Here is an 18,393-nt window from a genome sequence, read left to right on the forward strand (position 1 = left end):
CCGCGGTAGCCGCCGCCCCAGCCGCCGCCCGAGCGCTGGCCGGGGTACGCCGGCACCTTGCGCGCCGCCTCCTCGCCGGCCGGCAGCCGCGTCCGCGCGGCCGGCTGCGGCGCGATGTCCACGCGCCCGTCCGCGGCCACCGTCACGACCGACCTCCTCGAGTGCAGCAGCGTTTGGCTCTCGAGGATGCTCGTCAGGACGTCGGCGGCGGCCGTTGCGCGGGGCGGCGAGGGGATCGATATCATCTTCCTTCTCGCCTGCGACGATATCGTGATTTACGTCGATAGCGGTGCGTCAATAGCTACGGTGTGTGAGAAGTGGAAAGTTTGAAACCGTGCGGATTAAAAGAATACCTGTCTGTAAGCGCTGAGAATGCTCGAGGTCGGCCCGGCCGCGACGGCGACGCCGGCTCCCTCCGAGACGTCGCGCTCGTCCTCCGAGAAGTAGTCCAGCTGATTGGAGTTCCCGAATAGACTGAGAGCAGGGAGGCCGGCCTTCTGTCTGTGCGCCAACAGGCGACCCCCCGAGACCCCCCGGAGCGCGTCCTGGCGCTGGTCCAGGTGCAGGTCGGCGAGGCGCGCGCGCACGCTGGCGCGCACGTGCGTGCGCCTCGCCGCCGTGCGCGGTTGACGTTTACGCGTCTGCAAAGGCCCGCACCAGTCAATACTGGTACTATTTATTCACAATACCATTTATATTGCTTATTTATTTTCTGATAAGTGTCACCAATTCTTTTCATTTTGAATAAGTGTCCATTGTACAAATTCCTATTTTATAACACTGGCAGTTTTAACGGAAGATCCTGGTTTTTTAATGAGTTAATATGTTTTTATAAAATTTTTATAAAGTTTTCCTAAATAAATAAAAAACAAAACCTAGATTGTATTGTAACCGATACTGACCTTCCTTCTCTTTACTCTTCTTTTCACAGTTTTTGTTACAGGTAATTCTCCATTTTCCTCCACCTCATATTCAATTATGACAGTTTTTGCTCTTCTCCTTTTGTATTTCCTACGCTGCAATCCAGTTGGTCTTCTTCGAGTTGTCACTTGAGATCTACTGTTACGTGAAGACCTTGAGATGGTATGTCTCGAAGTAGATGGAGCACCATCCGCAAAGGAATGACGTTGGTGACTAGTCCCTGAAGAGGTGGAGGGCTCATTGATGGTATTAGATCTTCTAACAGATCTTCTCAGATTACTAGGTCCCTCTTGCAAGGATAGAATACGTCGTCCTTCAGGTAGATCTACATCAGCAATGTCAGTGAACAAATCGTCTAGCTCTGAGATATGGATAACATCCAAAATGTCATCACAGTTTGGACACAGCCACTGGTCTGCAGGAACCTGTTACAAAACCCAAACAGGATTTTATATTATGTATGCAAATATGTTAACACTTCATAGTACCATAAAAACAAATGACATATGTTAACAATTTAAAACAATAGTGTACACACGCCAGCACATCAAACTACACATTGACGTATCTTGTTCCATTGCAATGGAGGCAATTTTCGAACAAAATTGTGTAGTCTGATGTGCCTTTGTCTGTACAACAAAGGCGAGCTCTTCCCATAAAGAGATTTCTTTCAACTAAACTTTATTACTTTTAATGGACAGGTTAAATACATTAACTTGATATGTCATACTTCTGTCAATGGCGGTGTCAGACAGTGCATGTGGTAGCCAAGATCACACCCATCACACAGCAACATAGTTTCTTCATCCTCAGTACTTCCACATATCTATAAATGACAAACAAAAAATGTTGAGTAAGTCTTTCTAAAATGTAAATCTCACACCAAAAACTTCACTGACCTCACATGGAGTAGAATCCTCTATTACAAGCACCTCGACAGAAGGGCGACGTTCTGCAACTTTGACAAGATCTGTGCGTAGTACTCGCCCACCAGCACAAGCCCGTACTATTATTGAGTTGAATGTGATCCGATCCACAGGACATGTATTTACGTTTTTAGACCACTCAGTGATACAATCAAGGCAGAAGAGATGCTCACAGTTCTCTGGTGTTCCTACTTCTTGTTCCTTGAACCTTAATAAACAGATTGAGCACTTATCAGAGTTGCCTTCTGAGCTATCTGATACAAAGCCCAATGCATGTTTGGCTGCATTGGGGTCCGTGGAAGTTTTAGGTGCATCCGAGTGGTCGGTGGCCCAGCCTGATGTATCGCTGTCGGCGTCGGAATCGCGTAACGCAGGCAGACACCTACGTCGTGCCACAACAGAGCTGCTACTGCTATCGCTGCCCTCGTCACTAACAACCTGTAACACCACACGACAACTATACTTCGTTCCATATTCGTCCCAGCACTTGACTCTTCATTTTGAACTCGAATAATCACCCTCAGTCTCTTTCTACGTGTCGACACGGGAACGACGCTGCTGTCGCTGTCGGAGTCCGAGTTCGACGACAGCAATACCACTCTTTTTATCTTGCGACGCCGTGGACGGCCCAGGGACTCCTCGCTGCTATCTTCGCTCATCCTAGCGTACACTGGTCGCTTCTGAAACGCCTCACTATACTCGACACGAAGCAAGTCGCAAAGGTGTAAATGACCTTTGCCAATTGATGGTCAATATACTTAATATGCAATAGAACAAGATCATCGAATCTGAAATATAAAATATTTCATCTACGTTTACTAATTGGCTATATATACTAGAGTTCGCTTAAATTACAAAATTATTTTATTTTGACAGCAAGCCGCTTCCAAGACAGTCGGCCATTTTCGTTCACTATGTGTTATGTTTCCAATATTCAGTTAAATAGTTTAAAAGAAAAAGATAAAGAAATATATTTCCATCAAAATAAAAAGAGATGCAACATTAAAGATGTTTCCCCACTACGAGCTCTAGTTGTTTTGTTGAAAATGGAACGCCAAAGTAGTAGTGATGTACTTGATGTAGTATTTGCGGTAACGAAAGAAAAATGACTATATCGATTTTTTTTCGATAACTCACATCTCGTCTTTTACTCTTTTCGAGGCGACAACGCAGAACACGGACAAACACAGACAAATCCCTTCCCTTACCCCATCTCTCCATCTATTAGTTTGTGCATCTCTCTCTGCCTCGCTTCGCTGATCCATGTGCGGGCGGATGGTTCTTTGTGAAATATCCTATAGTTTTTTTAACAAAACAATCATTTATACACGAGATAAGTGTATAAAATGACTGCTGAAAACGAGCGTGAAATATATCACAAGTTGGAAGCCATGAAAGAGATCAGGTATATGCATTTTTGTCAAAATTGTTTGCACCTGTGGACTCGATCAATAAACACTTTAACACAAACTTAGTTTATTGTGCTTAAATTTTAAAGAAAATCGTATCGTATTATCATCAACCGTACCTATAACGGGCATGGACATTTGTAAGGACATATTCAGGAGAATATAGTTTACAAACTTGCCGAAGTTCAAGAATGTAAACAAAGCGTTTGGTAACAGCCGGTTATGTCGGTTGGGGTTCTTTTTCTCATGTGGTCTGTGTGCAGGAACAAGACGATATCGCTGGAGCGGCTAAAGCGCAGCATTGTGAACGAGGTGCGTAGTGGCGATCAGGAGGGGCGGTGTCTGGCGCAATACAAGCGCGAGATGGAGTTGCTGCAGCAGGAGAAGATGAGCCACGTCGAAGAGCTGCGCCAAATACACGCCGACATTAACGCTGTGAGTGATCAATGTGTTTAACTCCCACTGAAGTTGTCACAAAATGTACCTGCCTATTAGAAAAGTATATAACAAAAGAATTTAGGGGAAAAGATAATAATTGTATTTACCACAACTTCAAATCTCAAAAAATTATTAGTGTACCTAAACTCACATCACCTTAGACAACACCGTTTTACAGAATTGCAAATAATGATGTAAAAAATTGTCAGACAACCAATCCAATTACTTGGTCTCAAACCAAGGAATTCCATGTACTGTCCTGCAAACAGAGTAATGAAATTAACTCACTACCCAGCTAAACAGTCAGATCAGGTTGAATTTAGAAAAGATTGTATCCAAATTGGACCTTCTCGAAATCAAACCTGGGGCTACCATGTATATACTAGGTCACATATGTCATCAAAGTCAAATAATCATTTATTCCATTGGTAAAATTTTTACACTTTAAAATGTCATTTATTAAGCTACTGCTTGTTCACTACGCTGACCTCCCTGAGAAGAACGAACAAGAAACTCTAGAGATTGCTCTTTTCAAATTTAAACGTAAATGCTTTAGAATACATTTTGAATCATATCTGTGTGGAATCTAGACTAACATTGTCTTTCCATACATCTTTATCTAACATGTAGTCTACAAAATTGTAATATGACTTTTCAATTAAAATACTTTCAATGTAAGTTTTAAACTTAGAAAATGGTAAGCTTAATATATGTTCCAGAATCTTATACAGTTCCCCATAAAAGAATTGTTTACCTTAGTTAAACAAAATCTTGGTGCCATGTGTTTGGACTTAGTTTTAAGGTTAATATTATGGATATCTTCTTTTTTAACAAGAATATACAATAGAAATAGCAGATAGAACAAAAGTCAGGTTGCAGTGTCTGTGTTATAGAATGTTTATTGTTCCATTGTTATTGCGGGCAGTTTGCTTGGCCACAGCCGCCACCGGCTGCCACTCATCTCTCTGTTTATTTTCTTTGCCCACTCAACAGCTATTAGAAAGCAGTACACAGCTGTTGTAAATCAAACAACAACTTTTGCTTCTGGCTCTAAGGTTTTAACATTAATTTATGCACATGTGTTGATCCATTCTTGTGTCTTGGTGTTATTATGTTAAACAAAATATATTGGAATAAACAGTAATGGTCGTAATTCATGTTTAAAATTAAAGTACACTATGAGTTATTACATACTGTCATTTTCCAGATGGAGACAGTAATTAAGCAGACAGAGGAAAGCATGACGCGCAAGCTGTCGAACGCCAGTCGTTTGCATGAAGACTACCGGCCGCTTAAAGCTGAGGTGGACTTGCTGCGCCGCCAATACCTCGGTCTGGATCGCCTGCCAGATCTGCATGAAGAGGAGGGCAGCCCCATCACTCCAGAGTCAGTTATGTTGCACTTTATTTCTTTCAATGATTAAACGTATGCTCTGATACTGAGAGCGTGCCATTAATCTGTAAAGACTTCCCAGTGAAGATTCCCAGGGCGAACTCTTTCACATTTAGCAGTAGAGAACCTCGCGAAAGAGTTCGCCCAAGGAAGTACTCCCACCTTACCTACTTCTGCCGCCAAGCAGTAATGTAAGCATTATTGCGTTCCAGTTTGGAAGGATGGGACGTATCAACTTAAGATCTCTGCGATTTAAAGCTCTGAGTGGCACTGCAACTGTTGCGGATAGGCGTGTCGCTTACCACCAGGCGCACGACTCGTTGCCCCCTCACTTGTTATTATGAAAAAATCCTGTGAGTGTCCAAAGCCGCGTGTTGCAGCCGCTTCCCGCCGCTGTCGAGCGCGCCGGTGCGCTCGGTGCCGGCGTTTCTGGCGCCCGCGCCGCCGCGCAAGCCGCCGCCGCCGCCGCCCGCATTCAGGTCTGCCCTCGACCAAGATTTCCTTACCGTCTCGCTGAGGTTCGATTATGTTTCTTTATGTTTTTGTTTCTCCTATCGTCCTACTACCTACCACATACACTCCGTCGCTGTCCTTTTCGATGTTATCTTATTATCTTTCTATTTCAGTTTGTTATCCGCGGAAGGGACGCTTCCGACGTATTATCGATTACAGTTCCTTTTTATTTCTGAATGTTTTTTTTCAACTTATTGATTTTGCAAGCTTCGTCGAATGAGCCAATGGTAATTTAGCACAGAAGAAGAATTTACACGAATGCTAACCGTGGGAGCTCGGCGTGTATGTTGCAGGCAGCAGCCGCCGCCGATGAAGTCGTGCCTGTCGTGCCACCAACAGATTCACCGCAACGCGCCTATATGTCCTCTCTGCAAGGCCAAGAGCCGCAGCCGCAATCCCAAGAAGCCCAAGAAGAAATAGTCACCCACCGCCGACCACCAGACCGCTACCCGATCAAATCTTATTTGGTTTTAGTTGTTACTTCGTCGGTGTCTGCAAATTTTATAAACAACGAGGAAAGCTTACATGAAGTCACTTGTAATTGTAATTTTTGTTTAGGTAGTGACAGATTAGAAAAGCTTTAGGATGAATGTTCCATAATAAAAAATAAATCATAACATTTACATCACTACTGTAAAGTAATTCAAGAAATTTTCAACAGTTGTCAATCTCGTGCCAAATTAATATTTATTTAGGACTGTCGATCTCATGTAAATATTAAGGAGTATCTCTCCGATCCGTTGTACATTGTGTATATAAAATTAATTCGTATGTTATTAATTACGTATATGTACTATTATTCATTTGGTTACAAAGAAGAGCTTAGCGGGCAGTATTAAGTATTCAAATAATTGAAACATTAAGAATAAACATACAATATAGCCACTAACTTCCACTTTGTGTTTTTGTAATATTCTATAATAGGCAATGGCTGAGAATAGTCTCAAATTAGAAAACTACCTTCTAGAATATTGATGTGTGTATTTTTAAAATAAATAGTTGTAAGAAGTACCATTTGAATGACGCGACCTCTTAATGTTGATGCAATCGCCACGATTAATTAAGTAATACCTGATTTGCTAAGCGATCCCGTGGCACATCTGATATAGTAGATTCACTACGAGCAACTAAATTGAAGCCTGCATGTTTATGCGCTTGTAACACAACCATTTGATGAATTCCCAAAAAGCTCGCGTAACTAAATCAAATAAACGACAAGAGCGGTTGATCCCATGACTAACTCTGACTAATCAGTATTATTTATTGTTATTTTGTAGAACTACATTAAGCCTATGTATAAGTCGGCGTTGGTTGTCGCCGTAGAGCAACGCCGCGTCTGAATAATAGCGTCGACTTGATTGTGAATAGTTAGTTTTTACAATATATCACTCTCAATGTCAGCGGTTATTTCATTCCATTTTTCCTAAATCTTTGAGTCATATGGACATATTCAATACTGTGCTGTTCATAGAGATCAAAATATTTGTAGTCCTTTCTGTTCAGAATTTTTAAGGGCAATGCGTGTTCATCACAAAGCCGCGAAGTTCGGGGAAACAGATTTTGAGTAAATGAGTATTTTGTTGTATCTATTTGACACTGTTACTAATTATTATCAATATATAAATCTATTGGCTGACACTGGTCATGTGATGCGAGCGACCGATCGGGTCATCGGTCGCGCCGACTGCGCAGGCGCACTATAGAGTCATGTCATTATCGCGTACTTACTCTATAAAGTAGTATTATAATCTAGCGTACTCAACCTTTTTTCCTTCGGGCCACATACGTACATGTGTTATTACAATGTTACGCGGGCCGCAACATTTTTTGATCACCCATTTAAAATGAGTTAGTGGAGACTTGTATTTACTCCCCATATAATAATTTATAACACTAAACCAGAATATGTCCATACATAAAACTTAAATAATTATATCTCGTTAAAGATTTTAAAAAGTTATAAACCCCTAGCTTGGCGGTAAGAGTCGATACAACGCTACCTCGCCTCAAATTCTAATTTTTCCCGTACTTCATTTGGCTTGGGACAGTTTATTTCAGAATTTATGATTTTACAAACGAAAGCCATTTCAAAAATGTATATCGTATACTACACGAGTTCTATATAATTCAGTTGATATAAAAAAAAAATCATTGGTACTTATATGTAAACTACCTATTGAATACAGCGCGGTTTTCTTGTACAATTTCGAGGTTTTTGCTTTTTTTCTCTAGTGAACATTTTTAAGAATCGTGTTTTCACACCGTATAGTAATCAGTGCATATCCTCAATTAAAATTGATTCTATATATTTTTTCCAAAGTATTTGATTCAACACTTTCACTGTTATGCAGAGTCAACCAAAGCCATTTGAGGTTCTATAGACTCTTAATAATAGTATTTCGGGTCGCTCATAAACGCTTGGCGGGCCGCAAGACGAGGGCCACTGCTAAGTTCGCCACAGTCGAGCAGTCAGCTCATTAGCCATTAATCGGGCGTAAATCACTTTGATGACATTGTTTATCATATTTTAATTAAATGGTAACGACGCACACACTCCTTAGGTAATAACTATTGTGACAAATAAAATATTTGCTTCTGCAAATCGAAAGGTTCATATGATATGACTGCACTGATGAATAATAATATTCGTTACAATAAACTTAGAAATTTCCTGTAATTGAATGAATTGGATATTTAAGATGACGCATTTTAAAGAACGCTGAACTTTATGTCGGTAATGTAAGTAAGGTTTACTTACTTTATGTGTCGTTGTCACTGAAGCATCCAAGTGGCGGATGACTCAATGAAGCGAGGCGAACAAAACAATTAATTAATTGTTTTGGCACAATAGCAGCGTTTGTTTTAGTTAATCATATGTTTATAATTTAATTACTCGACACTATGAGACCATAACAGCCTTTCTTTTGCTTAATTTGTGCTAAATACCAATCCTTTGGTGAAAACAGAGGGTTCCTACATTATTTTTGTGCCGATTTCTGTTTAACCCATACGTTGACTTCCCACTGTAGGACACGGGGCCAAAGTCCACCAAGTTGGCAGAATGTGACATGCGGGGCAGGCACTTATATTGTATAGTATTCCCGTTAGTTTGATTATTAGGTACCTACTTGACGACCTCGATGGCCCAACGGTATGCGCTGTGGGCACCGGATGAGGAGGCCCCGGGTTCAATTCCCGGTAGGACTAATTTAGGAAATGAACATGTTTCATGGTTCTGTAGCGTCCGGTCCCAGAGTGATTCCCGTTGCTCCGGTGCTCATAGTTTGAGACCAACCACAGTAAGTAACTCGATTGTTCGCATGAATCACAAATAATCTTTTTTAAATCAATTGTTATTATTGCTTGAAGTAATTGGCAAAATCTCCGCGAACACTGGCAGCTCGAAATTCAGCCCGCTGAAGACCTCACGTACTCGATATTAACCAGTCAAAGTCAAATAATCATTTATTCCATAGGTAAAATTTATACACTTGAAAACGTCATTATTTAAGCTGCTGCTCATTCACTACGCTGACCTCTAGAGATTGCTCTTTTCAAATAAACTTAAATGCTATAGAATACAGTTTGAATCATAATTGTGTGGAATCTAGACTAGTTGTTTTACCATACTTCTTTATCTAAATATACCTACTCTTCAATTTTGCAATATGACTTTTCAATTAAAATACTTTTAATGTAAATTTTAAACTTAGGAAATGATAATCTTAATAATATGTTCTCCGGAATCTTATTGCAAAAACGTATACCTACAGTTCCCTGTAAAAGAATCATTTAGGTACCTTAGTTAAACGAAATCGTGGTACCATGAGTTTGGATTTAGTTCTAAGGTTAATATTATGGATGTTTTCTTTCTTAACGAAATTATGTATATTTTTACGGGCATACAAAATATTTGAGTAAATATAATGCGATGCCACAGTCATGATACCAGTCTCCTTAAACTTTTCTCTGAGAGAAACCCGAGAGCCTAGACGGTACACAGAACGAATCCTTCTTTTTTGCAACACAAATATGGTTTGTATATCTGCTGCTTTACCTCACATGAGAATCCCGTAGAACATTATACTATGGGAGTAACTAAACTAGTCTAGTAGTAGCAACATCGGTAAGCTCACGTATTCTACGGACTGCGTATGCAGCAGAGCTTAAATTGCTGGCTAAGGAAGATATACATAATATATGTGGAAACCATTGGAGTTTACTATCTAAAGTCGGTCCCAAAAAGACAGCTTTATGAACAAGGTCCAACTTTTCTCCGTTTATTTGTATGATTGGACTAGTTGATTTTACTTGACTTGGTATTGAGCAATAAATTGTTAACCTTAAACCAATAAACTACCTTTGAAAGGGTATCGTTAATACTATCATAGTTAATGTCGTGTCTGTCTGTTTTAAAAATCAAGGATGTCGTCAGCAAACAGTACTATTTCGCAAAGGTCCTTAACAAAGAATGGTATATCATTAATATAAATAAGAACGGTCCAAAGAGAACCCAAGGAAGTCACTCCATTCCTAACAGTTGTCGTAAATAGTAGACGCCCTGGCAAATCCCGTACTATCGTATTTACTGACTTGGATAACCTATATTATTAAACAATCTTACAGAACTTTTTTTTTATGATACCAATAGTGACGGGACGAACACGTGCGCCTGGTGGCCACGCAGAGCTTTAAATAACAAAGATCTATGGGGCACTGCCACTGCGCCCGTCACCCTGGGTCTTAAGACCCATCATGTAGGTACACTAGTTTCAAAACCGGAACTCAGCAATGCTCATATTACCGCTTGGCGGCAGAAATAAGTAAGGTGGGAGTACTTCCATGGACAAACCTTTTTCACAGGGAGCTGTGCTGCTACTAAAAACTTATTTTTATAATATTTGATAGTTGGATGTTTGATGTGATGCTGAACTTCGAACTGCTTTCCCCCTTTTCATTAATCATTGTTTGTAGGTATGTATAATTGAGTATTTGTGCACAACGGTGGTACTGTATGAACTCGTACAAGTGTGTCTTTGTGCAACTACTACCTTATTAGCTATAGCATAATTTCCGAAACTTTTTGGCTCACCGCCCACTTAGGAAACAAATTTCAACGCCCACCATCACAAAGAATACAATTTTATTTTTATATATATATATGAAACTGAAATGATAATGTCACTTGTTCACAAGCGTGGCGAAGTCAGAGAGAAAAGGCTGTTAATTTTCCTGAACAAAATTTCAAATTCAATGTTATAAATTTCATGGTTATTTAAGATGCTATGTTATTTAAAAGAAAACAATCCTTGTGATTGGGCTTTCGAACAGTATAGTAAAATTACAGGTGTATATTTTTCACATTGGCGGGTTCTAATCCCGGTTCAGACAGGCGATTATTTAAAAATCTTTGAATGCAGTTCAAATTGTTTTTAAAATCAAAATAAAATTTTCTATCCGGTATATACTTATGGTGTGTACTTTTCATCCGCGTGGCATAGCCGTGAGACGATATATATATATATATATATATATATATCGTATATATACATATATATGTATATGGTATAGTTTATATGGATAATTCAGGTTTTGAAATGAGGGTGACCTATGATTTTCGAAATTGATCGGTTTGATATTTCACCCTCACTCGCTGCGTCACACTAAATTTATTATTAGCCATCTAATGTTTCGAAAACCACTCAGGTGATTTTGTCATAGAGCTTTTCATGTCTTTATTAATGTAAGAGACACCCGACAAAACAAGTAAATTTATTGTAGCAGACGCTCTCGTATAAACCATTTATTCACCACATAAAAAATATATAGTAGATTGTACAACAAGTGCATAAAACGTGTCAATAAACCCGAGACGAGTATATCCCGACCGACCGAGTATAACCCGAGCCGTAGGCGAGGGTGGATAGGTACTTAAGTCGAGGGTAAAATGGGTGTTATGAACGAGTTATAAACTCTGCTTTTCATTTCGATTGCGAGAAAATTAAACAGCAATATTACAAGACGGTTATTTAATTAAAATTAAATGTAAAATTTGAACAATAAATTAGACATATTTAATGTGATGTTTTTTTATTTTATGCACTACAGCATAAAATCCTATTTTGTGCAGCCTACACCCAGCATAAATACGAACTTTAAGAGCATGAGAAGTGAAAAATAGCTAATTCAACTATATGTACCTAAAACACGCAGACACAAAACTTAAACCAAAATTTAAAACTAATGCAACTTACTAATACAAAGCACCTTTCTATCATTAGGGAACTAGACGTAGGCTAGGGTAGAACAAACAAGGGTAGGGTTAAGTTTTTAAGTGCATGCTACATCGTCGATCCCATTCGTCACTTTCTGTCAGGTAAGACGGAGATCAAATGCGCGCCCACTTATTTTTTTTAATCAAAAAAATCAAATAGCTTTCCACACATAGAGCAACTATTAGTAATAACTAATTCAGATTACTAAACTAGATTGAATGCAATGATCTTATAAACAAAAAGTTAAATCTAATATTATTAGTATTGTATTATCTGTGCTAGAGGTATGCTTTCTTCTTTCTATGCCTTCAAAAATAAACCCTTGAGCCACGTCAAAAAAACGCTTGGGAGACGTCACGCGATAGACCAAACAAAACCCATGCCGAAATTGTTGTTCAAAGACTAGGTGTTTACGAACTAGAGGTCAAATAGAAGTCCCTAGAAAAAATGTGTCACTTGTTTTAATGAAGGTATTCTCCAAAGTTACAACATCACACTTGATGGGTCAGCTGCTCTGCTGACTGAAATGGAATGGACTACACCTTTTAAGGCTGCTACGGTAGATTATGCTGGCTTCGTAAATGTTTTCATCACGTAGAAGGACTAACGCGTAGCAGGGTTATATTTATTTAATTATATCGTACTCGTGCTATTAAAGTTGTACCAGGTTTTATGGTAGCTTTAAAGACGTTTTACGTCGCGACGAGGTCACAATAAAATCTTTTTAGCGACATCGGCACAAGTTTTGTTAGTACTCGGAAGATCTTTAACCGACCAAAGTCCGCCCGTTCCACTAGTCCCACATCGTCGACGTCAGGAACGATCACGCTCTTAGGGCCGTATTTCAGAACTCAACTCAATGCTCAGGTCCGGATTTGAGTATGGTTTAAAGCACTCGAAATCATACTCGAGGCCCTGCCATTAGGGTCGTATTTCTTGAGCATTGAGTAGAGTTCTGGAATACGACCCTTAAACTTGAGTATACAGATTAGCGTTTTATGCTCATGCTCTAATTTTTGCGGGAAGCAAAAAAGTACGTGTCGCGCTTTGGCATCGAAAAAGGGTAACGACGATAGTGTTTCAACTTACTCGAGGAGTTATTTACGACGCTATTGCAGGTGAAGCGTTTATCGGTCTCCTCCTTAAGCAACGATCGGAATGATCCGGCACCCTCGACATGACCGGGTGACCGGCGGAGATATTTCTTACAGCCATAAAGAAAAAACTTTTAGTAAAAATATATTTATTGATCTTACATTTATAACATTCACACAATAAGCTAGCAAATCACACGAGTTACTTAATTTCACCTAAGCTTAAGACTAGCGCCGACGCCCGGCCTCGGCGCCGCTAGACCAGCGGGAAGGAGGCGGAGCTGGCGATGCCGCAGTGGTTGTCGCGGTTGCGCGCCATCTTGATGTAGCCCAGCTCGCCCCACGAGCGGCCCCACGAGTTCTTCACCAGCCAGTAGTCGCCGCCGTCCTCGTCCGAGCCGTAGCCCACCACCAGCACCTGCCGGACGCGGCCGCACTTTTATTGTCACATTACAACGAAACGCAATCGGCGAGCAGACTTTTGACCCGTCGTCGAATCGTTCGATTCTGCAAACCGTATTCCCGTCCGTTACGCTACACTGCGTACTCGACAATCGGAACCGACGCATGCGACGACCCGTGTGCGAGTCGGTTGCGCTGAAGGACTAATATGGACTTTTGGGACAATCTCGAGCCTGCGGGACGACGAGATTTGGTGCAGGCGCTCGAGGAAAGCCACTCACCCCGTGGTCGAGGTTGTTGCTGGAGCAATTCTCGTCGTAGTAGACGCCGTCCGAGTACAGCTGGAAGGTCTCGAGCGAGGCGTCGATGGCGACGGAGACGGGCCCTTGCGTGGCCACGGCGGCCATCAGCTTGGCCTCGTCGCCCGCCGGCACATCCACGAAGCCTACGTCGTCGGCGCCCGCGTTCTTAGGGTTGTACCTGTGGATTTGTATTCAATATTTCCGTTACGGGCAAACACGGCGAATCGCACGGGTCAGACCATCAATAAGGACGGCTCGCGATGACTCGCGTTACAAGCAGGTCAACACCAAAACTTCCTGTTAATTATAAGAAACTGGTGGAGTAATTTCACGAAAAAAAAGAAAAAAAAAAGAATATCGTGGTAGTAAAACATTGTAACATTCGATTGTGAAGTCGACCACCACTTCACATGACAACAAAACTTTTGAATTCTACTACGCCTTCTGAATTCGACGCGACAGAGTTTCATATCTACCAGGTTGTTGACAATTCCGCTTAGTAATGGGTTTACTTATTTAAAATGAAGTATATTTTAAGCAAAGACACTTTGCGGCTCCTTTAGTACGTAAAGAGTGAAGAACCCAACCGGCACTTGTCGTCCTTGGCCTCGTAGGGATAGCTCTTCTCGGTGTCGATGCCGTCGTTGTCCTTGATATACTTGAACGCGTTGTCCATGAGACCACCGTTGCAGCCGTTGTTGCCGTACGCGCTCGAGCAGTCCACTAGGTTCTGCTCCGACAGGGACACTAGGTATCCCGTCTTGCGGAAGTGCTGCCCTTCCAGCGAACCAGTCTACGACAACAGGATCGTTTCAGAAAACATTCACGCTTCCACACTTAAATCCGAGACATATAAATTTAGAAATATTAAAAACATTATCTGGCCGATTCATATTTTGATTACGTTGTTTCAGGCTATTATTACTTCCCCCAAAATTGGACAAAGCAAAGAACAATGACTCAATTAGGGCTAGGTATCACAACCGATCACGATATAGATAAAAAAACCTATTGAAGATAAAACAAGTAGTGTAATCTATATTATATATACAGTATGTTTTGTTACTAACGTGACACGTCAAATGTAGAAGAGTTTTCGCAAGTTGAAAACAAAGCTAAGTTATTTGCGTTTCGATTTCCGATAAGACGCTGTGTGATGACCCGCGAGTGACCTGTCGGCGCCGATTCGGCCTCACGCTTATCCTATTAATTGTAAACGGACAGAGATACTGTGCACACACAAGCAAATAACAGAAATTACGTTTCCATCATTTTATTATACCTAATTGTTAACCAAACATATAAACGTACTGCAGCTAACCGCAAAGTTCAACCCAGTCATCATCGTTAACCCATAAGTCCCTCTGCTGAGCAAGTGTCGATTAGAGTCGGCGCGGGTTTAGACAAAGAGATTGAACATTGTACGAGTCGCAAGCAGGTGTTACATTTTCCTTCGCCGTTCTTAAAGGTAGTGCTCCTAAATATTCTCAAATGTACTAAATTAGAAACTGAAATCTTAGGTACACACTGCCTATGAATTCCAACTGTAAATCTCTCAATTGAAAAGTAACCCACTGAGCTAGCCCTACACGATCCAATAATAAGCACAGATCTCCACTGGAGCGGTTGTCGCGATGTTGTAAGTAAACAAATCGACAAGCAAACAACGCGTGCTGGTGCAACCCACGCACCCGATTAAATTTGTACCTAAGTATTTGTAGAAAAACAATGTTTCTTATTATTAATGCGGATGAAATAAAAATGTAAGAAAGTGACTCAGCTGCCGTGAGTAAACCGTCTGCGACAATCGCTCGGCCAGTGGGTTGTAGGTCCATTGTCCTCGATACAGTATGTGTACAATCTCTGTGGAGGTACACTTGTACAAAGACTGATTTAACTAAAATACATATAACAAGGACTTCATTTACATAAACCTGGGTCATACATTTTGTTATTTTTAAAACTTCGTACCCGATCACTCCAAGAATCCTAGCACTGTAATTTGAGGCTTTTGCACAGGTGAACAATACTGTAACTATTTAGACTTGTCGAGTTCTTAGATTTTAGCGTTTGTTGCACATAGAATATGAAACTTTTTCGGATTTCAATCGCGTATATTTGTTGTTTTTTTAAACAAACCAACGTTTCGAACCCTAAACGAAAAAATACTTTAATTTCCCATATTTAAACATGATCTATCCGACGTCGAGTAATAAGAAAAAACATTTGTAATAAGGAACATACTCTTCCTCATCGTAATGAACGTTTTGCTTTACTTTTTCCTCTTACTTTTGACGCAAATTCAAGGGTGAAGTCACCCGGTTCGTAGTCGTCTTAGTGACAACATTTTGTGGGTTTCAGTGACGACGACGAGCGCTTTCATTTTGAAATAACAGCACCTAGGCGACTACGGACGGAGTGGACGGTAAGGGACGAGGGTGGACTCACCGTGCTGAAGGCCCAGCAGGAGCCGCACTTGCCCTGGTCCTTGACGTCGGTGACGGCGCCCTTGCGGCGCCAGTCCACCTCGGCGGGCAGCGCCACGCCGGCGGGCGCCAGGTACGTCGCGCCGCGCTGCGCCTGCCCGCGGACGCCTGCGAGTCTGCCGGACGACGGACGACGTCACTCGCCTCTGCCGGCCCGCGCCTTCCCGCGCCTTCCCGCGCCGGCAGAGGGCGAGGACGAACAGCTTCAGCGATTATCCTACTCTATAGCTGCTGCACTTGGACCCAATTTATTCGCAGTAAAGATAATAAATCCATCAAAACGAAATTGGTTGCGGATATTATTAAGAATTTTATTAAACTTTTGTCACCTCGACGGGCTTTCTGAATAGTAAGCTTGCATACTATTATTAATAATTATCACGCTTTGTTTGATATAATATATTTACCGACCGGAGTAGTACGCAATTTGTTACATGATACAGACCTACGTGTCTGGATGCGATGAGATAACGCCGCATGCTTAAAAGTACGTAACGATCATAATTACATATTTAACATCGTTATTTTAAAAATGAAAACTACATTTTGAAATCAAATCAATCATCAATCACTTGACTAATCTCAAATTATGATCGTAAAAGTTCACCATCATCTAAATTTGTCGCGTAAAATTAAGATGAACGTCATTTTGCGGCTTTAGTAATTTAAGCTTAAAAAGTGTATAAGTGGAAACGCCACATACGCCCTTTTAAATAAGCAAGAAATAAACTTCGACTAATTATTGCATTTAATTATACGTGTTTACTAAGCAGTCACACAGTTGCAATTAAGCCAGTGAGATATTTTTAAAACAACTCTCACGCGTTGTTCTGCCTACATCGGTACTTACGAGTTAGTTACTGGAATTGACATAGTACCTACTACGCATTTAAAAACAGTTAAAACAACAACACAATCATGGACTGTTGTAATAATACAAAGAGGAAAGTTATCAATTTTCGTCGTGCGCTGGATATATGAGATACTAACTAAATTAGTATTCTTTCAACAACAATTTATCACGAGATTATCTTTAAGAATTTAGATCAGAGCTCTAAAATTGGTCGAATTTCTAAACTGAGTCTATAACCCGATATACTTAGTAACTGCATTAGACTCTGATCATCGATGTTTTAACGGTTTTTCACAAGCTTCGCTTGCTGTTAAGAAACTCGTTTAGGCATTTGTTCACTTTGTGTGTTTATTGGTTATAATAACTGAAAATTAGAAAACTATACGTATCTATATACGTATACATTTCTGTAAGTGGGTCGTGTCGGCGTAGTTACTCGTGCTTTGTAGTGACGCGATCATACGTGTATGGTGACTGATCTGGTGACGGCGACGTCGTACATGAAATGATACCAGTGGTAATTGATAGACCTACAATACTGGATAAATCTCTTGGTGGTTAGCAATGAATAATGAGCCAAATAAATTATTTATACTCAACTCGTAGCAATCGCTTTTCATTTTTTTATAACTCCCTCATACTATATCAAACAAGCACTACATGGACAGGAAAGAGTGAAGAAGTGGCGTGTCCGGCCGCAAGAACTTGTGGCTTTACACTCTGAATTTAGCAATGGCGGCAATGAACGTCCGAGTTAAACCGGTTTATTTAGGTTCAATATCGGTAAACACCTTTAAAACATGTGTTCAATTAACCGGTAAAACAATGAACCATAAATTATAATCATTATCAGTTCATGATAAATTAATTGCCGATTTCAAATCCTGGTTTCGACCAGACACGGACACGTCTGATACCATATCAATATTACACTTAGTAACTTTAGTTATATATATATATAAAAGAATATAAGGAAGACAGGGACTGACTTGTGCGAAGTCCTGTTGAATCCATTCATGATGTGCACAAACTCATGGTGCAGCAGGTCGCCGTACTTATTCTGTTTGAGACGGAACGATACCAGGCCCTGTTTAAAGCGCTGATTGTGCTTGGCGATCTTGTGCTTGTTCTCTGCATAGATCTTCAAGCGGAACTTGTCCTCCAGTTCACTCTCATATGTCTTGTTGTGCTCCATCTGGATGATACATTATAGTTGTACATTGGTATTTATGTGGCTATACATATTATGTTATCAGCTGTTACCTACTGAAAATAGTGTGTAATCAAGAGAATTTTACACTTAAAAAACTGAACTGAATCGAGTCCTTAGGTTTTCGGGATTGTTACACTTATAAAATCAAACTATTTTTCCGGATTTAAAT

At 40.6% G+C, this 18,393-nt stretch overlaps 3 protein-coding genes and 1 long non-coding RNA gene across 5 annotated transcripts in view; 1 reads left to right on the plus strand and 3 right to left on the minus strand.

Moving 5' to 3' along the window:
- LOC113229703 (PHD and RING finger domain-containing protein 1) overlaps window positions 1–2,743 on the minus strand; it is a 13,427-nt gene extending 10,684 nt beyond the window's left edge. Inside the window, exons 1-6 of the mRNA XM_026463386.1 lie at window positions 2,366–2,743; window positions 1,821–2,285; window positions 1,652–1,747; window positions 903–1,346; window positions 354–641; window positions 57–257 (exon numbers count right to left, since the gene is read on the minus strand). Of these exons, the coding sequence (XP_026319171.1) occupies window positions 57–257; window positions 354–641; window positions 903–1,346; window positions 1,652–1,747; window positions 1,821–2,285; window positions 2,366–2,506 (1,635 nt within the window). The 5' untranslated portion in view covers window positions 2,507–2,743. The remainder of the gene's footprint in view (window positions 1–56; window positions 258–353; window positions 642–902; window positions 1,347–1,651; window positions 1,748–1,820; window positions 2,286–2,365) is intronic.
- Window positions 2,744–3,030: 287 nt separating this feature from the next.
- On the plus strand, window positions 3,031–6,990 carry LOC113229510 (zinc finger C4H2 domain-containing protein). Of its 2 annotated transcripts, none has more exons than XM_026463131.1 (5): window positions 3,031–3,252; window positions 3,520–3,691; window positions 4,902–5,080; window positions 5,467–5,565; window positions 5,893–6,990. In XM_026463131.1, exons 1-5 carry the CDS (start codon window positions 3,194–3,196, stop codon window positions 6,017–6,019), a joined length of 636 nt encoding a protein of 211 aa, XP_026318916.1. In that variant the 5' UTR covers window positions 3,031–3,193; the 3' UTR covers window positions 6,020–6,990. The 2 variants fall into 2 exon arrangements, with proteins under 2 accessions (XP_026318916.1, XP_026318915.1); XM_026463130.1 differs by having other exon boundaries at window positions 3,047–3,252; window positions 5,467–5,604.
- Window positions 3,350–5,978, minus strand: LOC113229511. The gene is made up of 3 exons (XR_003310418.1): window positions 5,866–5,978; window positions 4,889–5,045; window positions 3,350–3,661 (listed from the first exon to the last, which is right to left on the minus strand). It is a non-coding gene; the product is annotated as an uncharacterized LOC113229511 (long non-coding RNA).
- A 6,124-nt stretch (window positions 6,991–13,114) lies between the features above and the next one.
- LOC113229848 (cathepsin L) overlaps window positions 13,115–18,393 on the minus strand; it is a 7,587-nt gene continuing 2,308 nt past the window's right edge. Inside the window, exons 3-7 of the mRNA XM_026463530.1 lie at window positions 18,001–18,206; window positions 16,121–16,274; window positions 14,260–14,465; window positions 13,652–13,850; window positions 13,115–13,386 (exon numbers count right to left, since the gene is read on the minus strand). Of these exons, the coding sequence (XP_026319315.1) occupies window positions 13,225–13,386; window positions 13,652–13,850; window positions 14,260–14,465; window positions 16,121–16,274; window positions 18,001–18,206 (927 nt within the window). The 3' untranslated portion in view covers window positions 13,115–13,224. The remainder of the gene's footprint in view (window positions 13,387–13,651; window positions 13,851–14,259; window positions 14,466–16,120; window positions 16,275–18,000; window positions 18,207–18,393) is intronic.

This window comes from Hyposmocoma kahamanoa, unplaced genomic scaffold (genome assembly GCF_003589595.1).
Source record: "Hyposmocoma kahamanoa isolate Upper Pololo Valley unplaced genomic scaffold, ASM358959v1 62, whole genome shotgun sequence".
NCBI classification, from domain to species: Eukaryota; Metazoa; Arthropoda; class Insecta; order Lepidoptera; family Cosmopterigidae; genus Hyposmocoma; species Hyposmocoma kahamanoa.

Excerpts from the sequence above, each read along its gene's own strand:
- LOC113229510 (XM_026463130.1), top strand. The coding sequence starts at position 3,194 with ATGACTGCTGAAAACGAGCGTGAAATATATCACAAGTTGGAAGCCATG. Across the intron at positions 3,253-3,519 it reads GAAGCCATGAAAGAGATCAG|GAACAAGACGATATCGCTGG; the intron begins GTATATGCATTT and ends GTCTGTGTGCAG. Across the intron at positions 3,692-4,901 it reads TACACGCCGACATTAACGCT|ATGGAGACAGTAATTAAGCA; the intron begins GTGAGTGATCAA and ends GTCATTTTCCAG.